Consider the following 21,802-nt stretch of genomic DNA (forward strand, 5'->3'; position numbering starts at 1 on the left):
ATCTGCAGGTTACCATAATATGAATCTCTGATTATAATCCTTTTGCTTGTTCCTGAATAAATTCTTTACCGTTGGGAGATAATTTTTCTCTGCTGTTTCTTTTCTTTTTTTTTTTTTTTTTTTTTTTTTTTTTTTTTTTTTTGGGTACAGGGGAATAGAACTCAGGACCTTGCGTTTGCCAGGCACTTATGGCACTGAACTATGTTCCCGACCCTCTTTTCGGCTTTGATATGACCGAATACTTGTAGGAATGATCACAACACGTGCACACTAGATTGCTTTGGTTACTAAAGGCTTGCATGATTGCATTTGAGGCTCTCCACAGCCTCAGGCACTACCAGAATCGGAGCGATCTTCTGCCAGTTCACAGAGGAGAAGACGAGTTTCAAAGGGGCGATCAAGCTGCAAAACCAGGCTCTATAGCTTATTGCCTGGGTTCCGGTTCTGCTCCAAGAGATGTTTGATCAAAAAAATTAATCTCCACTGTTTCCATGCCTGTAAAACAGAACTAGCATCTGCTTCGCAGGATTACCATGATGATTAAAGGGACATGGCATACAGTGCCTAACATATAATAAGCACGCAATGCCTGCCATATGTCAGCTTTTCTGTCAGATCAGCATCCTTTCCTCTCACACCCCCGCGTATCCCACGTGCCTCACGTAAATAAGCGAGCGCGCAGGCGCCCCGGGTCGTTGCCAATTGGCCGCCCGGCCTGGGCTCTAGCGCCCCAGTCAGTTGGTCTCCTTGTCTGTGGGTCGGTGCATCTGGCCGCCGGCTTTGCGCCCGCGATGGCGCCCTGGTTGCGGTTCTTGTGGTTGCTGGGACTGCTCCCGGGCGCGGCCCCTGCCCCTGCATCCCCGGAGTTTCGGGCCGCCGGCGTGGTGGGCTGGGAGCCGCCAACCCGGGAGCTGTTGGGGCCCGCTCGCTTCGCGCTGGACGCGTACAACCGCGGCCGGGCTGCGGGGACGCGGGCTGTGCTGGGGACAGTGCGCGGGCGAGTCCGCCGGGTGAGGACGTAAGGGCCCCGGCGCCGGGCCTCGACCGGGGGATGGGGAGAACTCTGGCATGGACTTGGGGCGGGGGCCTGGATAATCGAGAGAACAACTGGGAACGGGCAGAGGGCACGGGTGGAGCATGGGCACAAAGGAGGGAGAGGGTTGGCTGTGCCCGCCTTACTCACTCCTCCGTTCAGGCTGGCCAGGGCTCGCTGTATTCCCTGGAGGCCACCCTGGAGGAGCTGTCCTGCAAAGACCCCATGGTGTGCCAGCTCCCTGTGTCCAAGAAAACCTTGGTGAGTGATTTCCACCCCTGCCCTGCCTACCCCACGCCCAAACAGCAAGGCAGTGACTTCACTCTGAACTTCTGTCCAGATACCAAGAAATGTTGGGGTGATTGCTGGCTATGCCTTTCTCTCCACTGTGGAGCTATTTATTGCTTTAGGGGTGTACGGCCTCTGAGGAGCTTTTTTTTTTTTTTTTTTTTTTTTTTTTGCCAGCTCCGCCCAACCTGGGGGAGGCGCTGGTGCGGCATGTGGTGCTGGGGATCAAACCGTGGTCCCCTGAGCCTGCCTAAACTTGCCTAAGCAGGCATTTTAGACCGCTGAGCGCTGAGCTATCTCACCAGCCCCTCTGAGGAGCTTTTTATATGCTTTTGCCTTGACCTTGTTCCCGTCAAGGTCCTGATACTGGCTTATCCTCTTTCTGCAGCTCTGCAGCTTTGAAGTTTTGGAGGAGCTGGGAAAACACATGCTGCTGAGGCAGGACTGTGGCCCTGTGGATATCAAGGTTACAGGTGCTGGAGGCTGGGATAGTCTAGATCATTGATAGCAAAACTTTTAGAACTTTAAGTGCTAGTAAACAGTGCGCTGTGGCACATGTGCCATTCATTTACCGCTACTGGCCTAGATCATACTTCACTCTGGGTGCAGCTTTGATTTTCTGTCTGTTCCAATTCTATCTAGACGTCAGAAATGAGACTTTCAATTCAGTCCTTCCACTGTCAAGCAGAGAGCCCTTTCCCAAGGTGAGGAGCCCATGTCTAGGGAGCTAGCTGCTGCCTTATTCCCCATCTTGTCCCTTCACCCTGGAGGAGGGCTCTTGGGTCAGGCTGAACTCCTTACAAAGACCCTCCTGCCTTTCCAGGAGTTTTCTGTGAAGATAGCTTCAGCCTTCAAGAACTTTGTTACCACCTATAACCGAACTTATGAGTCGAAGGAAGGTGAGGACTCAGCTCTGGCTGTACCTATCCCCCGTCAGATTAGGGTCTTACCCCAACTAGGGTGGGAGGGCAAGGACACAAATGCAGTACATACTTTCAAGGACCCGTATTCTCCAAGTTCTTTTTCAGCCCTCCATGACTGGGTAGCCATCCCAGGTATCTGCTCCTGTTATCTTCCCAATTAGGAATGGTAGCTCTCCATTCTTTTCAGGAGGGTAGGATGGAACACAGGCTAGATTTTTCTCTGGGGAAGGCCCCCTGCACTATTCAGTTACTGTTTTCATACCTGGGAAATCATTGCTCCAGTGGGCCCCTAAAGCTGATCGCAGCTCCCATTCTGTCTAGCAGGTCTGCTCCTGAAGTCTCACCTTCCTCAGGGTTCTATCCTGAAAGACGGCTTAAGGGAAAGCCCAGAATCCACCTAGTCCCCTGGGAAACCTCTGCCTCTTAGCTCCACTCAGCACCACCCTTATGATCTGGGTGGTGTCTGAGCTTCTCCTCTCCTGCTCTTTGGTCCTCAGAAGCCCAGTGGCGCCTGGCTGTCTTTACCAGAAACATGGTGCTAGCACAGAAGATTCAGGCCCTCGACCGTGGCACAGCTCAGTATGGGGTCACCAAGTTCAGTGACCTCACAGGTAGGCTTGGAGCCTGGGAAAACAAGGTTTGCTCCCAAGGCCTCTGGTCAAGGTTGACCTGCAGCACTCCTCTGTCTATGCTCTGCCCCTAGAGGAAGAGTTCCGCACCATCTACCTGAACCCCCTCCTACAAGAGCAGTCTGGCAAGAAGATGCGCCTAGCCAAGGCTGTGGGTGACCCTGCCCCACCTGAATGGGACTGGAGGAGGAAGGGGGCTGTCACCAAAGTCAAGAACCAGGTTGGAGTCCTGGAAGTGAGGGTGGCCATGCACACTACACTAGGCTAGGGGAGGGGTCCTGCCCAGATGCTATACATCTCTTGCAGGGGATGTGTGGATCCTGTTGGGCCTTCTCTGTCACAGGCAATGTGGAGGGCCAGTGGTTTCTGAACCGGGGCACCCTGCTTTCCCTCTCAGAGCAAGGTAAGCATCCTGTTCCACCTTCCCTGTCTTCAGTCCAGCCCCTCCAGAAGGCTCTTCAGAACCTGCCTTTTCTCTCCTAGAGCTCTTGGACTGTGATAAAGTGGACAAGGCCTGCATGGGTGGCTTGCCCTCCAGCGCCTACTCAGCCATCAAGAATTTAGGTAGGCTTTAATGGGGTCAGGAGGAAGAGCAGGTGCCTCTTGTCTCTCTTGCCAATTTACAAGGGGAGAGATCAGAGCGTGGAACTGGATTTAAGTCTTACTGCTGACGTTCTGGGTATCATGGTGCTATGCCAGCTGTCTGGGAGGCTGAAGTGGGATTGCTGTAGTTCAAGGCCAGCCTGAACTGCATAGCGAAGCAGACAGTTCTCAAAAAGACAACAAAAAAAGTAAATTCTGTGTCGATAAAAGGAACTCAGCCAGCATTAGCAACATAGCACACCCCTGAGAGCAGATATGGCTCTAAATTGGTAGTTCAGTTCATTGGTAGGCTGTGGTGTCAGGATAAAGGGCTGGACTGGGAAAGGACTGTCAACAAGACAAACATGCCAATGTCCACAATCCAGGAAGGCTAGAATGAACCCTCATCAGGGCAGAAGTTGGGAGTTGACTCCTGTCCCTGCCACTGCTTCTGTGGGTCACTGGCTGTTCCCTCCCCCACCTATCTCCTCACTGTGTCTTCTCTGGAATCTAGAGGTTCCTCAGAGGGGAGGACCTGTGGCCTGGGGTGGATGATGCTTGTAAGACCTTGTATATCAGGGAAGAAAGTCAGTGAAGAATAAACAGGACTCCACTCACCCTCTATATTGTCCCCTCCCCACCCGCTGCCATTGCTCCCCAGGAGGACTGGAGACAGAGGATGACTATAGCTACCAGGGCCACATGGAGGCCTGCAGCTTCTCAGCAAAGAAGGCCAAGGTCTACATCAATGACTCAGTGGAGCTAAGCAAGAATGAACAGAGTGAGTGAGGGGCAGGAAGAGGCCAGGAGGGGTGAAGCTGGCTCAGGTGCCCACTGATGTGGTCCTTCCCCCTCAGAGTTGGCAGCATGGGTGGCTGTGAAGGGCCCCATCTCCATCGCCATCAATGCCTTTGGCATGCAGGTGAGGTCCTGCCCCCACCCCATGTCTTGCTCATCTTTCCCTAGATCCCCCTTGGAACTGGTTCTCTACTCTTTATTCTCTCCCTAGTTCTACCGCCATGGAATCGCCCACCCACTCCGACCCCTCTGTAGCCCTTGGTTCATCGACCATGCCATGCTGGTTGTGGGCTATGGCAACCGTGAGTTCTGCTGACAGTCTGTCCATCTACCCTAACCACAGGCAGGGGTCAGACAGCAGCATCTCAGGACCTCTGAGAGGGAGAGCAAGTGAACTCCTAGGAACCCTCAGCCTTGGGGAGTCATGCAGCTCCTCTGTGGCTAGGAAAGCTGGGGATAAGGGAGGATGGAACAGTTATGCTGCTGGTTGTGATAGGTTCCCTCCTGGTGCCCCAAAGCTGCTCCAGACCTCTGTGAGGGTAGAAGGCATCCCACTTTTGCTTTCTACTCTTTCCTAGTACTTGTCACACAGTAGGTCTACTGTAGGTATGCAAAAGATACAAAGCACTTGAGGCTCTGACTAGAGAATTGGGGGCCCCTAACCTCTTGCTTCTTATACTGTTTCCCAGGCTCTGACATTCCTTTCTGGGCCATCAAGAACAGCTGGGGCACTGACTGGGGTGAGGAGGTAAGTCTTGCCCTCCTGCCCCCCTGCTTCTCTACCCTCACCATACCTGAAGCCTCTCATCAATTCCCTCTCCCTCAGGGTTACTACTACCTGCATCGTGGGTCCGGGTCCTGTGGTGTAAACGTCATGGCCAGCTCAGCGGTAGTAGACTGAGGAGTCAGTGGCACAGGACCTGGTGCTGACCAGAGCAGCTCCTTACCAGCCTGACCCATGTCCAGGTCTTCCCCAGGAGGCACCACTGACTGACTTGAAGGGTGGGTGCTGAGCACCTTAGGGTGAACAGGGGGCCCTGGGACCTACTTTTGTCTAACCTCCTGCTGGAAGCCCTGCAGCTACACCTTTGTTGAATTGTGGTATGGCAGTTAGGACCCTGGGGTGAAGAATGTTTTTGGAGTAGCCAAAGCTGAGGCAGGTAAGAAGCTGGGCTTAGATAAGGAGCAAGATGAAAATATTTCCAATATAAAACCCAGCTTTATCCTTAGAATGCTCTGGCTTCCTACCCTGGCTTTATGCTGATGCTGTAACTATCCTGGTCCCCTACATTGGGTATGCTGTCCTTTTCCACATCCACGAAACCTGTAGCTAGCCCCCGTTCTCTAACAGCAATAAAGAAGTATTCAAGTTTCCGGTATGTACAGTGTGAATGCTCAGTGCCTGAGACCAAGGAGGTGTGGTGGGGACCCTGGTGAGTCAGTGAGATAGCTGGTCCTGCTCAGGAGTGTGAGGGCCCAGGTTTTACTTTAGGAACCACCATGAGATAGGATAGGGCCAAGGATGAATCTTTATTCAAGAACACTTGGCTGGCCAGTCCCTGAGGCCCTTGCTCCAGCAGACAGATAGATCAGCTACAGGGAACACCCTGTCTCGTCTTCTATCAAGAATTGCACAGGTAGAGGTCAGAGGTCACTCTCTCCATAAAGGGCACTGGAGAAGGCCACGTAGTCCAGGGCTCCAGCTGGAGCCCCAGATCCCTTGTATGGTGCCATCCGGCGGATGCAGTATTCAGCCTGTTCAGCTGGGAGCTCCCGCCTCAGCTCCTCAGGGGTGATGTAGTTCTGGGGGAGAGGAGGTATTGAGGCCCGCTGTCCCATGCTCTACAATAGACCCTCAGTCCCCCCACTGCCACCCTACTTCCGCTGCCAGGGGACTTACCTTGTCTCCTGCAAGGATCTTGAAGGATGCCATGACTTGCTCAGCTGTGTCTGTCTCAGCTGTCTCTCGGGTCATGAAGTCAATGAAGGCCTGGAAGGTCACCACCCCAGTTGCATTGGGGTCCACCATGGTCATAATGCGAGCAAACTCCACTTCTCCCTGTAGAAATAAAGGGCTAGGAGCCATGCCCAGGGGTGCTAAAACCAGGAGGGCTCCCAAAGTCCCCTCTTGGGGACTGTCCAGTCTTTGGTTCACAAGCCAGGGACAAGTTGTACCCTTTCTCCAAAGACTCAATCAGCCTGGCTTTAGGAATTCTTTTATTCTAGACCAAAACTTGCTTTGTGACCATGGCAACCCTGCCTTTTGCTCATTGGTCCTGATTTTTTCCGGAGGCCATATCCCGTGTAGTGCTGTTTCTCTATGGTAAAAACACTGCAGGCTCAGACGTTGGGACATTGGGGTCATCCAGACAAAGGTCAAAGTTAATTTAATTTTGAGTCTTTGCCAGTCCCTATGGGGTGTGATGAGGAATAGAGATGATGACATGTGTAAGTATACAGTAGGTGACTAATATGTAGAGGGTATCGGTGGCACTCCTGGGAAAGGACTTGGGTACTCACCAGGTCATAGCCCATGGAGATGAGGCAGGCTCGGAAGTCATCAGGCTCCATCATCCCATTCCGCTTCTGCAGGGAGTGGGTGTATGTCAGGCTTAATTCCTAAACTCCACCAGCTCCCCAGTCTCTTACCCCATTTGCCGTCCCCTGCTGACCCGGTCAAAGTGGTTGAAAGATGCCCGGAACTCATTGAGCTGCTCCTGGCTCAGGCCCTTGGCATCTCGGGTCAGTACCTGGTTCTCCACCTCATTGATGGTGCGGGCGATGGAGGTGAGCAGCTGCTCCCAGCCCACACGGATGTGCTAGAGAGTAGGAGATGGGCCAGTCAGTGGGCTGCTGGTGCTTGGCCACTATTGTAGCTCCACTGTCAACCCTTTATGTGACACTAGGCAAATCCTTGCCCTCTCTGGGCCTCTGTCCCCACTACCAAGTGATCCCTTTAGTATCCCTTCATGCTTTAAAGTTTGATGATTTATTACGTATTCGATATTGATCAGCCAGCTATAACCAGTCCCAGCCTGGCTTTAATCTGCTTTGTGACCCTGAACTGGACACTGTCCATTGCTGGGTCTCAGCATCCTCTTGGGATATGCTGCCAAGCTAAACTGGGTCCTCCTGAAACAGTCATGCTCCATCCAACTGAGGTCATGCCTATTTTCCCCAGGCTGTACAGCCTTCCACTCTCCCCAGGGACTAGGACCCACCTCCATGCTGTAGACGGTGTGCTTGTTATCAAAGACCAGGCTCTCCTGCAGCAGCTGGTGGTCACCCTCCAGCCGGTCAATGTTGCTTTTGTAATTGATAATGTTCTGCTCCTGCTGCCGTAGTCCTGCCATCTGCTCCTCCAGAGAACCAGCCAGCCCTGCTGCCAGCCGCCCTACCTCCTATAGGGATAACCAGACAAAATGAGGGCTCCCAGCTCCCTGGGCCCTGCCCCACCCCCAAGCCCAGGTTGGCCCCTCTCTCCAAGCCCTTACCTCCACCTTTGCCTGGATCCAGGGTCCCACAGCATTGGCCTGGGCGGCAAACTGTCGCCGGAGCCTCTCGTTCACCTGTTGCCGTGATAGCTCCTCCTGCAGCGTCTGGTCACGGCTGGGCACCAACTTTCGGACCTGGGAAGAAGCATGGCTAGTCAGATCCATTTCTGAGGGCCAGGAAATAGCTTTGAGAAGAGATGGGTCTTGACCCCTCAAATCTCAGCCCCTGTTGCTGTGACCAAACTGGTCCTTGTGAGCAAGCTCTGAGACACATCACTTAGGCTCAGTTTATGGTTTATGTGCAAAATGGGCCTGTGACATCATCTATAACTGACCCAGGTGTTTTTTTTTTTTTTTTTTTTTTTCGGAACCGGGGATTGAACTTAGGCCCTTGTGCTTGCCAGGCAAGCACTTACTCTACTGAGCCATCTCCCCAGCCCCAAACAGTTGGTTTCATGAATGATAACCACATAAAATTTAATCCCACATAGCAAGTCTTTTTTTTTTTTTTTTTTTGTGCAGGGTCTCACTACGCAGCTTGGGCACGTAGTGATCCTCCTGTTTTCAACCTCCCCAGTTCTGGGATTATAGGCATGTGCCACCATGCCCAGACTCAGTCACAGGCTCAGTGCACCCAGGGATGGGGCTGGCAAGGCATATGGTGCCAGATATCGAACCCCGGTCACTGTGCTTGCCTAAGCAGGCACTTAGTCTGCTGAGCTATCCCACCGTCCCACCGGCCCTCACGTATCAGTCTTTTTTTTTTTTGGAACCGGGGATTGAACTCAGGCCCTTGTGCTTGCCAGGGAAGCACATATTCCACTGAGCCATCTCCCCAGCCCCTTAGTTTTTTTTTTTTTTTTTTTTTTTTTTTTTTTTTTTGGTGGAAGGAGGAATTGAACTCAGGCCCTTGTGCTTATTCTACTGAGCCATCTCCCTAGCCCAAACATTAGTCTTGATGGGAGATTTTCCATTAAATAGATGAGGCCATGATAGACAAGGTGGTTTATCCAGTGTCATGTGGAGGCAGTGGCAGACCTCAGGTCTGGAGATAGACTCTATTCCCCATATCTTGGGACACCCAATTTTTAGTGTGTTTTAAGAGTATACATAAGAGGGTTGGATCAGGGCAAGTGTGCTGGAGGTACTGACCGTGTCCCACTTGGTGTTGATGTCCTGTGGGCTAAGGGTGATATAGGGGTTGGTGGATAAGGGCCGCAGCCCATATGTTTGGCAGATCTTCTGGATCTCACCCTGGATGCCCAGGATGGCACCTCGCTCTCGGTCAGCCTCAGGCAGTGTTGCCTTGAACTGCTCATGCGCTGTCAGCAGGCTCTGGGGGTGACAAGCAGGAAGGATCAGTTCGCACACATAACAGGAAGAGCAGCAATCCTGTCAGGCCTTGTCCTGCCTCCCAGCCTAGCACTCCAGAAATGGGTTTTTCTCACAGGAGCCCAAAGGAATAGCTGACAGGATCTGAGGCAAAATTTTTCTCCCCCTCTATTGGGAATTGGACCCATTGCCTTTGCACTAAGATGTATCCCAGTCCTTTTTAATTTTTATTATTTATTTATTTATATATTTTTGTATTTGGTATAGGGCCTCACTACGCAGCTCAGATTCATAGTGATCCTCCTGTTTTCAGCCTCTCTAGTGCTGGGATTACTGGGATTACAGGCGTGTATCCCAACGCCCGGTTTCAGTGGCCAGCTCAGTGCACCCAGGGGTGGGGCCAGCATGGCATGAGGTGCAGGTGATCTAACCCCAGTTCCTGAGCTAGCCTAAGCTGGTGCTTAGTCTGCTGACCTATCTCACTGGCCCTTTATTTTTATTTAATAGAAATTTATTTCCTTTTGAGACAGTCTTGCTATGTAGTTGAGGCCTTGAACTCACTATGTAGTCCAGGCTGGCCTCAAAACTCTCAGCGATTCAGCTGCGACATCCTCCTGAGTGATTTTTTTTCTTTTAGACAGGGACTCTAAATTCAGTTGGTCTTGAATTTGTGATGCTCAGCTTCCCAAGAGTGCTGGGATTATAGGCAATGGCCACTGTATCAGGTTTTAGGGCCAGCTTTCCTGTCATCCTACACAGTGTCCTCAGGACTGCCTCCAGAATCCCTGCACCCACCTGGGTCTCCTCCACTGAGTGCACCAGCCACACATCCTGTAGGTCCTCCACTGCTCCATCCAGCCAGTTGTTGAAGGGTGCCGCCCGCCGTGCAAACTCCAGCTGCAGCTGATCAATGGTTTCCAGGAGTTTCTCCATCCGCTAGGGGACAAGAGGACATTGGGTCAGCACCTCCTCAGCAGGCATAGCCTTGTTCTCTGGACCCCAGCTACCTGGCCCCAGACTCTACCTCTAGCGCATCCCGCCTCTTCTGGGTCAGTGTACCCAAGTTGTCCCACTGGTCACAGATGGCCTGGCAACGGCTGTTCACTGAAGCCGCCTCATGGTAGTCCAGTTCACTGGGGATGACAAGAGGCCTGAGTATGGGGCTAGGCCTGGTCTTGATTGCCCTCCTGGGTCTCAAACCAGTGCACATGGTGGTGGCAAAGCCACAGGTGGGGGGCCAGGGAGATGGCTCAGTGGAATAAGCGCTTCCCTGGCAAGCGCAAGGGCCTGAGTTCAATCCCCGGTTCCACCAAAAATAAAAAAATAAAAAATAATAATAATAAAAAAGCCACAGGTGGCCAAGGCAGGTGAGGGAAGAACAGGAAAACCCTGGGTAGGCATCCCATTTTCTCAGCTCTAGTCCTTGGTGGTGCTTGGCTGGAAGGGGGACCTGAGGTATCAGGCAGGATTGTATGAGGAGTGGGTTTGCAGGATGTGGTGGCAAATCTGAGGTTGAGGATGAGGTTTAGGGTAGTAGGCTGGGACCCAAGGTAAAAGGAGTTGCCAGATGGAGAACATGCCATGGATGGGACAGATGCATATACAGATGGGGCGGAATGTGGGCAGCAGAGCAGTAAGGAGGCGGAACTGGGGTTCCACAAGGGGAGAAGCGAATGATGCAAGAGTGTGAGTACCACTGTTGGTTAGGAAACTTGGGACAATCTGGGATCTTGAGGAGGACACCAAGTGTGACGGCTAGGAGCTTGGTGGGGCTCGGGTCAAGGAACGGAGTCAGTCAGGGGTATAGTCTCTAAGGTGGGCCCATCGCGCCTACTTGAGCTCCTGGGCTAGTGCAGCAATATGCTCCACCCGGTCCTGGTGTGCTGCCAGGTCACTCTCAAAGGCCTCGTGGCGCCGCAGCAATGCCCGCACTTCCTGTAGCGAAGCTGACTCATAGTCGCGCTGGTTTAGCATCTCCTCTTTTCCTGTTCAGAGAGAGGTCTGACTCCAGTCCCAGGAGCAGCCACAGCAGCAGCAGGCCAAGGTGCAATGCCAGGCAATAACACCTGCCTGCCCAGTCAACCCTAGGGGTTTCCTGAGATACCAGCATAAGTGAAGCATTTGCGCCAAACCATGAGGCTGCTCCATGGTTCCCTTTTGGAATTACTGGGATGTTAACTACCTCTCAATGACTCTGTGAACCTGGTTTCTTTCATTCTCTACTCTTTCTCCAGAGTTGGGCACAGTTATGAGGCCTTGGTAGCCCTTGATGAACAGAATAGTCATTGGATGGATGAATAATGAATGTAAAAATACTGAGTGATAATTATTTTAATTGTGCAAATAATGACCCACATAATCATAATAGCAGTAGGGACACCTCATTGAGTATTTTTGTATTTTACAGAGGAGATAACTGAAATGTAAAGGTTTTGAGATCTCTCCAGCACCATATAAGTAGCTGTGCATTAAGGAATTCTTAGTCCTAACAATTGTTCTTTATTATATACACAATCCATTTCTATTGTTCGTTCATTATATTTTGGACTTCTTTTAGGACTCATTTGTAGGATTAAAATCTCTGACAAAATACTGAATGAGTGACTGTACACAGAGTGATTTTTAAAGATAAACTGTAGACTTTATAACATGAAAGATAAAATAATAAAGCTTCTTTCAATACTTTCTTAAAAGTCACTCAGTAAATTGGTCGACATAAACCCCCTCAACCTAATACATGTCTTCAATTAAACCTAGAGTCATTGTTAAACAGTGTGGCAATTCATAGGATGATATATTTCATTCATGTAGTATTTCCCATCAGTATGACATAAGTAATGTTGGGGTTAAGAATGGACTCACCTTTGGACACCTGTGATATATACTAATACAGTACAATATGACAAATTAATCAGAAAAGACAGAGGATCAGCATCTGGAGGGAGGGTTAGGGACCTGAGTTTACAGATAAAGACTGTGGTCCAGACAGGGGCCAAGGTAAGTTAGAGTGGGACCAGAAAGCTGGTCTCCAGCTTCCCTGCAGCGGACCTACTCCTATCCTGACTTTTTACTAGGACTCCACTCCAGAAGTCCAGCCTCAGGAGGTGCACCTACCCCGGGTCCAGGCTTCATGCAGGGAGGCCTTCTGCTGGAACTTTTCAGCCAGGTGCTGGAGTCTCTGTAGGCGCCGGATCTCTGAGAGCAGCCAGTCTTCATAGCCCTTTTCCACTTGCTCCAACCCTCGCCATGCATTGGCAATGTCCTGTGGGGCAGGCAGACGTGGCCTCCATCATGGTCACCCATTGTGCAGATGGGGACATGGAGCCTAAGGTCACTCAAAGTATGTGGGCAGAGCTGGGGCACCCCCAGGCCCGGCCTGGCTCACCGAGACTAGCTTGCCCTCGGAGGGCATGAAGGCAGGCCGGTGGCTCAGCCGCAGCTTGGTCTGCAGTGTGTTGAAGTTGATCTCCAGCTGGCACTTCTCCTGAACACGCGGTGGCTTGTGCAGGCGCCGGTAGTCCCGAAAGTCCTCCAGCTTGCGCTGCATGGCGCTCATGCTGGGCTCACCCACCCGGTTCTCCAACCATGGGACAGTACGGCGGATCCACTCCAGCAGCTGCCAAGGCCAGGCAGGGATAAAGCAGAGAGTGCTAACTGCCTACCTCACTTACTGTTTTCCACCCACACTAGAAGGCTGGGCTTCAAGTACATGGGGTAACTTTCACAACCTAGAGGACAGAATATAGTAATCTGTCCCCTTTGGCAGGGAAAGAATAGAATAGTTTTTTTGTTTGTTTGTTTGTTTGTTTTTTACTGCTGGGTTGTCAAACCTAGCTTCATGCATGCTAGGCAAGTGCTCTACCACTGAGCTATACCTCCAGCTCCAGGATAGTTAATTTCTGAGCATAGGGGCCAGTATAGGTTGGCATAGAACAAAGGGCCACATGACAGTCTAAATACAAATGAATGGATCAATGAATAAATGGCTACATAATAAGTAGATAAGGGAATACCCAGGAATGCAGGTAAGCAGAAGGGCAGGTGATAGACAGGTTGAAGCAGGAGGAGGCTGCAGGGAATCCTCTTTTTGAGAAGAAAGAGGTTCTGCAGGTCCATGTTGGGGGTGAGCAGGCTCAGGAAGGCCAGCAAGGTTAACATGGGGAGAAAGCTGAAAGGGGCTCTCTGGCCCCTGCCCCACCTCACTGGCCAGCTTCTCATACTCCTCCATCAGCTTTTCATTTTCCTGGTTCACAGCTAGCACTTTGCAGATCCTGTTGGCAGCTGTCTCCGCCTGTGGTGGGTGGATGGGAGGGTTGGCATTAACATAAGGTGCCTCAGACACCCCTACCCACCTTCCCTCTGTAAAGCCTTAAAAACCTGGACTGGTGCAAATCATAGTGGGACATGAAGGGATCAGGTCTCTTCTTTAAAAAATTATTTATTTATTTATTTATTTATTTATTTTGTGTGTGTGTGTGTGTGTGTGTGTGTGTGTCCAGCTCAGCCCACCAGGGGGCGGGAATGGCTGGCATGTGGTGCTGGGGGATTGAACCACAGTCCCTGTGCTTTGCTTAGCTTAGTTTGTTCTAAGTAGGTGCTTTAGACCACTGAGCCATCTCACCAGCCCAAAAGACACAGATAATTTTATTTTACTTATTTATTTTTTGGCGGAACTGGGGATTGAACTCAGGTCTTGCGCTTGCCAGGGAAGTGCTTATTCCACTGAGCCATCTCCCTGGCCCCCCGGGATCAGGTGTCTTTTGCAGGGGAGGGAGCATCTAGACCGGGGACCTCTGCTCCTGAGCTCCCTGAGGATGAGTGCTCACAGTTCAGACAGTGGCTCCCTTAAACCTACTGGTTAGCCACCTCCAGCTGTTGGGCTGCTGTCACGATTGGGCTCTTGGGTCTTGCCTGAAGTACACATAAACATCCTTAACCTCCTCAGCTCCAAGGGTTGAGCATCTCGGTTCTCCTTACCTGCTCAGCCCCAGCAAAAGCATGGTAGAAGCAGGAAACATAGGTCATGATGGCTTTTTCATCCGGCTTGGGGGTGTTCACAATGTCTGCAGGAGGGCAGCAAAGTATATGTTGACCAAAGCCAGGGAAGAGAACAAGCTCAGCCCCTTTGCCTCCCAGGCAGAGAAACCCCTTAGAATGGAGACATCTAATCACCAGCTACCAGCCGCTCCATCTTTTTCTTCTTTAAAGCCCTCTCTGATCACCACGGGGCCTGGCAACATCGCCCTCCACGGGCTGAGCAAAGCATGAGGCCATGGGTGACAGAGCAGACACTGGGGCCCTCATGAGAGACGAGTTACGCAGCCAGGTGCCCTGATTCTGTCTTTTCCCCACATCTACGAGTTCCAGTCCCAGAACCAGTCTTCTCCATTGATGCCCACATAGCCAGAGTACCATGCACAACACATCAGCAGAAAATGTTTGCCGCTTCACTAAATGCCTTGCTTGGTCACAATCAGAGGCAGGATGTACCTTAGAGGGGCTGCTAATTTTGAGAAACTAACATTATTCCAGGTACCCAGAGAAGTGGGATATGAAGCAGGAGGTGGGGACATTCCATAGGCAGGACAGAGCAGGGAAACACTATGGAGGGCTCCTGGAGAAGGGGACGCAGTGAAAGGAAACATTGCAGCCAGCAAGCAAGATGAGTGCCAAAGCACCCCAGGAGGAAGGAAGAGCAGAGTGCAGGCATAGCACCCGGACCACACTCGCCTATGAGGAAGTGGGGTCCTGGCCTGCGCAAGGCTCAGTCTCACCTTCTGCATCCAACATCTTGGGGATGTCCAGGTATTTCTCTGCCACCTCAAAGGCAGTGTTCAGGTTGCCAATGGGGTCATCCTAAATGGATGTGACATGGAGAGATGAAAGGTCAGATGAGAGCAGAGGCTGAGGGCTTGGGGCCAGGGTGGGGCAGAGGCCCACCTTGCGCAGTTTGGCATAGTCAATGAGGTCAGGCCGGTGTCGGTGGATGAGAGCACAGAGGGCCAGGCCATCCTTCCAACTAGACAGAGACAGGGGATGTCACGCATAGGCTCAAGCTGAGGCCAAGCCCCACCCTCGGCCCAGGAGCACCCCAGAAGGCTGGCTTCATCTGATGGAGTAAAGTACACGCTTCTGTACTATGCAAGTGCCCCACTTGTTGCCAGACTTAGCCTATTTCCTCCAGGCTCCCCAGATCCCTTGGCCTCCACGCTGTCTCTGACTGCAACACCTTTCCAGGGATGCTACTCCTGCTCCCTGCTGCAGGATTTCTTGGTAACCTCCCTGGATTCAACACAGTGATCCCTCTGTGGCCTGGGGCTTGGGACAAAGAACCTGCTCATTGCCCTCCCTGACCAGGCAAGCTCCTCTGTTCCCCAGTGCTGGTGAGTTTACACACCTGGTGTGAAAGTTCTGCACATTAACATTTCGGTATGGTGCAGTCTTCCGCTGGCACCATAACAGCAGGCCTTCCTTGGCAGAGGTTTCTGGAGGGGGCACAGGAATGGGAGCATTAGTTGGGAAGAGATCTGACCCAGCCCTCCCCCTGCCCTGGCCTTCTTCCTCACCACTCACCCTCCACAGAGATGTCCTGGATGGCGAAGCGGAGGATGATGGTCCAGATCATGCCCAGGGTCATCTTCAGGTTACCATCAACAATCTCTGCAGGGAGAAAGACAGAGAATACCCTCTGATTGGCACTTGAGGCCTGTGTGCCCAGACCTTAGGTCAGAGTTCCCCTGATTACCTCTTTGGCCCTTGTCCACCACTCCAGGGCTGGAACCACTCCATGGCTCAGTAAACATCTATGGTTATTTGTTTGTTTATTGAGATGGAGTATCACCATATAGTCAAGGCAGGATTTGAACTCTAGCCTCCTAACTGCTGGGATTACAAGCATGTGCTCCTTTGCCCAATTCTACTTTTATTTTTAAATGATTTATTGACCACCTATCAGGTGTCAGGTGCTATGCTAGCACGCACTTTGGGTACATTTATTCCTTCTGGTCTTTCCCATGAGATGGGGATGATTATGCCCATTGTTGAGATGAGCAAACTGAGGTTCACAGAGGTGACTCATTGATACCAGAGAGTTCCCTGCTCCCTCCAGGTCCTGCCCTGCCCCTCCTCACCTTCAGCACCAATGGACACCAGCTTCACCCCCTTGCTGGCAATGAAGTCCAGGGCCTTGTTGACATTGGCAATTTTGTGGAAGCGCATCTTGCCTTTATCTGGCCTGGGCAGCCTCTCTCCTGAGGATAAGAAAAATCAAGGCTCAAAGATCATGAAAAGCAGTTGAAAAGATTGTCCCCAGGCACCCACACACACATAGCCTGCCCAGTTCCTCCAGTGTTCCTTCAACTGTTGTCCCCGCTCCCTAATTCCCCTGCTTCCTAGGGCACTAAGTATGGATGTACACCCTTACCTGAAATGACTTCCAGGAGCAGCATGAGCTTGAGGCCATTTCTGAAGTCCTCCTCGATGTTCTCAATCTGGGTGCCTGCCTTACGCAGATGCGAGTTGCACCAGGCAGTGAAGGTCTGGGGACAGAGGACAGCGCTGAGATCCTATGACTGGCTGCAATGTACATCTCAGAGCCTGAGGCCCAGAAGGCATGTCTCATCTCAGTTGCTGACTTGCTGTGGACCTTGGGCCCCTCTCTTTCTCATTCTGAGCTTTAAATGTTGTGAAAGAGAGAAAATTGCATTTATGCTAGTTCTAGAGCCAGTATTTTAGCTTTGGCCTTGAACCCACTATATACTCCAGACTGACCTTGAACTCACAGTAATCCTCCCAAGCTGAGATTACAGGCATGCACCACCATCACCATGCCTGACTTGGCTGATCTTAAGGACTGAAAGAGGACTCCTACATTTTAACATATCCCAAAGCATGGGATCCTCTAAGGTGCAGGGGATGGGATCCTCTAAGGTGCAGGGATATAAACTCTGAGAAATTCTAGATGGAGTCAGATGCACCTTGAGGGCTATGGGCTGGCTTCCAGGGAGACCCTGAGTATGCAAGGACTATACAGGTTATGGATGGTTCACCAAGCACTCAGGCCCAGCCTTACCTGGCTTCTGGAGTGAGCTTCCTGTCTTTGGACATGTGTAACTGCATACTGAGTACTACTCAATGGGAACCCAAGCACCAGAGAGGTCATTTGTCTCTGAAATTCTTTCTAACCCTTGGGTCTGGATGCTCTGGGTCTCAATAGGGAATAGGACAAGGATAGGGGCACAGGCAGGTCTGAGTACAGTGTGTGAGATGTATTCCCTTCTCTAGAGGAACTCAGTTCTTTGACATAGCCAGTCAAACTATGCTAGGGGCCAGGGAGATGGCTCAGTAGGATAAGCGCTTGACTGGCAAACGCAAGGATCTGAGTTCAATCCTGGTTCTACAAAAAAAAAAAAAAAAAAGAACTATATTGGTCTGAGAAGTGCTAGAGAGAAAAGAGGAAGAATCTTTCAAACATTGTCAGGGGAGAAGGATGCTTCTCAGGGAGGGGCTCATACTTTAGATTACAGTTGCAAAGGAAGAACAGGAGCTATCCAGGCAGGGAAGGGCAGGCAAGGGCATTCCAGGCAGGCATAGCCACTCACTGAGAAGTTTCTTTGTTGCGGGACTTAAATTTCTGGGCATTGCTGGAATGAAGCTGGGGGTGTCGGGGTATCAGTGCTGACAGGCGGGCCGGAGGGGAAGCAGGGGCCAGGTCATGCACGATCTTGGATGTTAAGCTGGGGAGCTTGAACTTGATCCTCAGAGCCACAGGGAGTCAGCAAAGCTTCAGGCAGAAGGGAGGTGAGCAAACAGTGCTCCAGAGAACTCTTTCTGGTTGCAGGAGTGGAGACAAAGGCTTGGCAAAAAAGAAAGGGGCAAAGGCAGGGGTGGGTGTTAGGGGGCAGGGTCAGGAGGCAAGATCAGAGGCAGGCAGGGGCTTTATTTTTATTTTGTCTCTTGCTGAATCCTGGCACCTAACAGCAGTGGAACTTTTAAGAAAGAAAAAATACAGAGAGAGAGAGTCTTACTATGTAGTGCCGCAGACTGGCCCTGACCTCATGGTGATGCCCCTGCCTCAGTTTCCTGGGTGCCGAGATTATGCCTATGCACCACGCATGGCCCACAAATGTTTTTGTTAAAAAAGGGACACAGGCATCAGATGTGAGGAAGGGAGAATGCTCTGCATCCGTAGAAATTACTGGATGAAGGAATTACTGCTAAGAAAGAGCACACAGGAGCAGGAATGGGGCAGGATTAAAGGGATAAAGCTAAACAAAGATAATTATTACAACTCTGTGATAAATAACGTTGGATGTGAAGGAAATGACCCAAATGTTCAACGTCAGGGGATTCAAACTGACTGAGAGAACATCTATTATGGGCAGCTATTGGAAGAATGGATGAAGTGGGTAGCTGTAAACTGGGATAACTGGATGCTCCTGATATTTTAGATAACAAAGGCAAGATATAGATTGGCAAGTGTCCCGTGAGGGACACATGTGGACCTGCACGTGGGAGAAGCCTGAGTGGTGGGGGTGGGGATGGGAGCTGTTGCAAAGCAAGTGACAGCTGGAGCCAGGAGCAGGGATGACATCACTGGAGATTACCAAATCCAGGGACCACAGCCATGCTAGGAGACAGGTGCAGGAGCACAGGGCTGGGGGTGGGGGGCAGTGTGTATCACCCAGGACACCCCAGGAGTCAGCTCAGCCTCCCAAACCCCTGCGAGCAACTCCTGCCAACTAACCCATTGGAAGGGCTCTGGCTCTAGAATCTGGGATTCTCAGATCCTGCAGATTGCACCAGCACTCGTGTCCCCTGCCCTTTTCAGGAGCCCTGCTTCATTGCCAAACACTCAGCAATAAATGATGACCTCGTGGCATCTGAATGATGACCTCCTCTGCCACTCCTCAATTTTTTCTCACTAAAGCTAGGATCATTTTCTCTTTAGGGAACCTAGGTCTCCCGCCCCCTCCACTGGGGAAAGTCTGGGAATGAAAATAGTCCAGGGAGGAAGGAGAGCCCGAGTGCCCTACAAGGCTGGGCAGGGCAGCAGCTGCTCACGGGCCCTTCTCAGGCTTCCCCAAGGCGCTGTCTCAGCATAAAGTGCCCATAAGGCTGGAGAATCAGGTTACCGCGTAAGGGGACCCAGGGCTCCCCACCTCCCTGACCCTGTGGCCTTTTCAGCAGACTCAGGGTCTCTAAAGCAGGAGGAGTATCTTGGGAAAGAGTTGGGGTGAGACAAGGGACCCAAATTGAAGGCTCCCGTTTTTCTGACAGTATATGATTTAGGATCTCTGCCTCTTTCTGAGCTTCAGTTACCTCAACTGTCAAATCAAAGAATGGACTCACCCTGGAAAGAATACAAAGAAGGTGGAGTGGGGTTTGAGATATCTCCCTACCCCACACTCACAAGTCTCCCGGGTCCAGGGTATCTCTTCAGGATGAGCTCTCAGAATATTTAACGAGACAGTGGGGTGGGCGTGGAGAGAGATTGTTCTCCCTAAACCTCTCTTCCCCAGTCTATATCTCCTGGGCTTTGCTCAGTATGTTTTTGTTAACAGAAGTGGGCCCAGTGGAATAAGCCTAGGGTGGGGGGGTCCCCAAAATAGTTCTTGATACTCTAGACCCTTATGAAGACTCCCAGCCAGCTTTTCCAGTCCTAGGGGACAGCAGCAGGCTGGTGGGTAGAGCGTAGGCTGGGCAGTGGCAGACTGGGTTAAAATCGGGTGTGCCCCTGCTCTGCTGAGATGCTCAGAACACAAGGTCTGGTGACCCAGGCCTCAGTTTTGCCACAGGGAAATGGGCGAGCACTCACTTTCCGCTGCTGTTTCTCCCAAGCCGGGTCCAGCAGCAGGTCGCGGTCCCAATCCTCCTCCTGTTCCATGTACTCGCCGCCCCCGCCGCCCGCGAAGGGCCCCTCCCCGGCCCCCAGACCCTCTGGCTGCATAACCATCATCATCTTGCTCAGGCTCCTGGCTCAGCTCCGCTCGGCGCGTTCTGGGACACCCCAGCCCGGTTAAATAGGGCCCGGCCCATACCCGGATCGGGTTCGCACTAAATATGGGGGAGGAGGGTGGGGCTGGACAGGGGCTAGGGTTTTCGGGTCGGGACTAGACTACAGATTGCATTGGAGCCAGGGGTTGCAGAATTGGGGGATACTGAGGTGGATCTCGTGCCAGAGATCCGAGATTGGGTTCCAGCTCCGCGGCTTGGGCGCTGTGTGACCTTAGGGAAGCCACAGGCCCTCTCTGTTTCCTCATCTGTAAAACCGGGATGACGACACAGATAATGGTTGCAGACCATCCTAATGGCTGCCGTAGGAGCCTTCTCCTGAGCCTCTTCTGGCATCTCGCGGATGGGAAAAGGAGCCCCATTCCAATTTCAGTCAGAAACACAGAGGTGCGGAGTTTTAATGTTTTCTGAGGGGATGAAGGGAGACACCTGAGCACAGGGAGGGGCTCCGAGCCAGCTGGATGGTTCTAGGCAGGGATATTAATATCCGGGAGACTGCGGGGAGGTGGGGGAGAATGTGCTGAGCCGGGAAACCCCGACGCCACAGAGGCTGGAACCCAACCCAGCCGAAGCGCCAGCCAGCTCCACCAGCCAGCCGGGCTTCCGCTGGAGGGGCGGAGCCCGGCGATGGGTGGGGCGAGATTTAGCTCGGTCACCTGGACCTCTAGCGCCAATCGGATTTTGAGTACCGCCTGGCTCATTCAATTGACCAATCAGTTCTCGGCATCCAAGATCTCTCCCTTTGAGTCTAGAGCTCCGTGCACCCCTTAGGGGTCTCTATTGGTCGCTGAAGACGTCCGTCTGCCGTTATCCCTGCCCCAATACGGAAGCGGCGGGGTCCTAAAGCTCCCAGAGCTGGTGGGTCCAGACCATGGGGCAGCCGTGGGCTTCTAGGAACACAGAGACGCCTGTGCGGCTCCCTCTGGTGCTCACGACGCTGTGGGCTGCCGCGGTGGTCCTAGAGCTGGCTTATGTGTTGGTGCTGGGTCCCGGGCTGCCCCCGCTGGAACCCCTAGCCCGGGCCTTGCAGCTAGCGCTGGCCGCCTTCCAGCTGCTTAATCTGCTGGGCAACGTGGGCCTGTTCCTGCGCTCGGACCCCAGCATCCGGGGCGTGATGCTGGCCAGCCGCGGCTTGGGCCAGGGCTGGGCGTGAGTGAGGCGCGGGGTCCACGGGCAGAAGCGGGAGTCTGGGGCAGGGGAGGGGCACCAGACCTGAACCAGATTACGTTTCCGCTGGGTTAGATTCAGTCTGGGTTGGAGGAGCAAATACGAGTATTGTCTTTTGACTAAAATATTTATTGAGCACCTCCTATGTGCAGGATACTATTTCGAGGATTGGGGATACAATCAGATTCTCCACCATTTGGGATAGATTTCTGTGGGGGAACAGGCTAAACTATAGGTCTGATCAATTTGTAAATTATATAAAATGTCAGTTGTGGTGGCATGGGAGCAAAAATAAAACCGGACTATCTAGTCAATTTAGCGAGATCGGCTCAAAATACAATTTTAAAAGAGCTGGAAGCCAGTTGCAGTGTAATCCTCTGTAATCCTGCACCTTGGGAGGCTGAGGCAGAAGAATAGCAAGGGCCTAGACAATTTATAGGGACTTAGTGAGACCCTGTCTTAAAAATAAAAATATCCTGGAGATGTAGCTCAGCACCAAGGCCCTGGGTTTAATATCCAGTACATTAAAAAAAAAAAAAAAAA

General features: G+C 51.9%; 3 protein-coding genes across 3 annotated transcripts in view; 2 read left to right on the plus strand and 1 right to left on the minus strand.

Moving 5' to 3' along the window:
- Positions 1-715: 715 nt before the first annotated feature.
- On the plus strand, positions 716-5,632 carry Ctsf (cathepsin F). The gene is made up of 14 exons (XM_023710415.1): positions 716-1,010; positions 1,196-1,294; positions 1,710-1,794; positions 1,964-2,025; positions 2,145-2,220; positions 2,742-2,855; positions 2,948-3,093; positions 3,180-3,276; positions 3,357-3,437; positions 4,117-4,236; positions 4,313-4,377; positions 4,465-4,555; positions 4,943-5,001; positions 5,080-5,632. The coding sequence occupies exons 1-14, from the start codon at positions 792-794 to the stop codon at positions 5,152-5,154; spliced, it is 1,389 nt and encodes a 462-aa protein (XP_023566183.1). The 5' UTR covers positions 716-791; the 3' UTR covers positions 5,155-5,632.
- A 131-nt stretch (positions 5,633-5,763) lies between these two features.
- On the minus strand, positions 5,764-20,136 carry Actn3 (actinin alpha 3). Its single transcript, XM_004627187.2, has 21 exons — positions 19,896-20,136; positions 16,503-16,617; positions 16,210-16,329; positions 15,653-15,739; positions 15,477-15,564; positions 15,020-15,098; positions 14,854-14,935; positions 14,057-14,142; positions 13,278-13,370; positions 12,465-12,695; positions 12,194-12,341; positions 10,914-11,064; positions 10,104-10,212; positions 9,875-10,015; positions 8,900-9,082; positions 7,748-7,882; positions 7,475-7,654; positions 6,926-7,072; positions 6,774-6,839; positions 6,154-6,312; positions 5,764-6,056 (listed from the first exon to the last, which is right to left on the minus strand). The coding sequence occupies exons 1-21, from the start codon at positions 20,037-20,039 to the stop codon at positions 5,898-5,900; spliced, it is 2,703 nt and encodes a 900-aa protein (XP_004627244.1). The 5' UTR covers positions 20,040-20,136; the 3' UTR covers positions 5,764-5,897.
- A 780-nt stretch (positions 20,137-20,916) lies between these two features.
- The window catches only part of Zdhhc24 (zinc finger DHHC-type containing 24), an 8,111-nt gene continuing 7,225 nt past the window's right edge, over positions 20,917-21,802 (plus strand). Inside the window, exon 1 of the mRNA XM_004627350.2 lies at positions 20,917-21,241. Coding sequence (XP_004627407.1) covers positions 20,964-21,241 — 278 coding nt within the window. The 5' untranslated portion in view covers positions 20,917-20,963. The remainder of the gene's footprint in view (positions 21,242-21,802) is intronic.

This window comes from Octodon degus, unplaced genomic scaffold, assembly GCF_000260255.1.
Source record: "Octodon degus isolate 3935 unplaced genomic scaffold, OctDeg1.0 scaffold00018, whole genome shotgun sequence".
In the NCBI taxonomy this organism is placed as follows: domain Eukaryota; kingdom Metazoa; phylum Chordata; class Mammalia; order Rodentia; family Octodontidae; genus Octodon; species Octodon degus.

What these genes read in the sequence shown, in the direction of transcription:
- Ctsf (XM_023710415.1), top strand. Translation starts at nt 792, where the DNA reads ATGGCGCCCTGGTTGCGGTTCTTGTGGTTGCTGGGACTGCTCCCGGGC. An exon ending in TCAATGCCTTTGGCATGCAG is followed by an intron (nt 4,378 to 4,464) that starts GTGAGGTCCTGC and finishes TTCTCTCCCTAG; the next exon opens with TTCTACCGCCATGGAATCGC. An exon ending in GCACTGACTGGGGTGAGGAG is followed by an intron (nt 5,002 to 5,079) that starts GTAAGTCTTGCC and finishes CCTCTCCCTCAG; the next exon opens with GGTTACTACTACCTGCATCG.
- Actn3 (XM_004627187.2), bottom strand. Translation starts at nt 20,039, where the DNA reads ATGATGATGGTTATGCAGCCAGAGGGTCTGGGGGCCGGGGAGGGGCCC. An exon ending in ATGAGAAGCTGGCCAGTGAG is followed by an intron (nt 12,696 to 13,277) that starts GTGGGGCAGGGG and finishes TGGCCTTGGCAG; the next exon opens with CTGCTGGAGTGGATCCGCCG. An exon ending in CCGAGGGCAAGCTAGTCTCG is followed by an intron (nt 12,342 to 12,464) that starts GTGAGCCAGGCC and finishes CCTGCCCCACAG; the next exon opens with GACATTGCCAATGCATGGCG.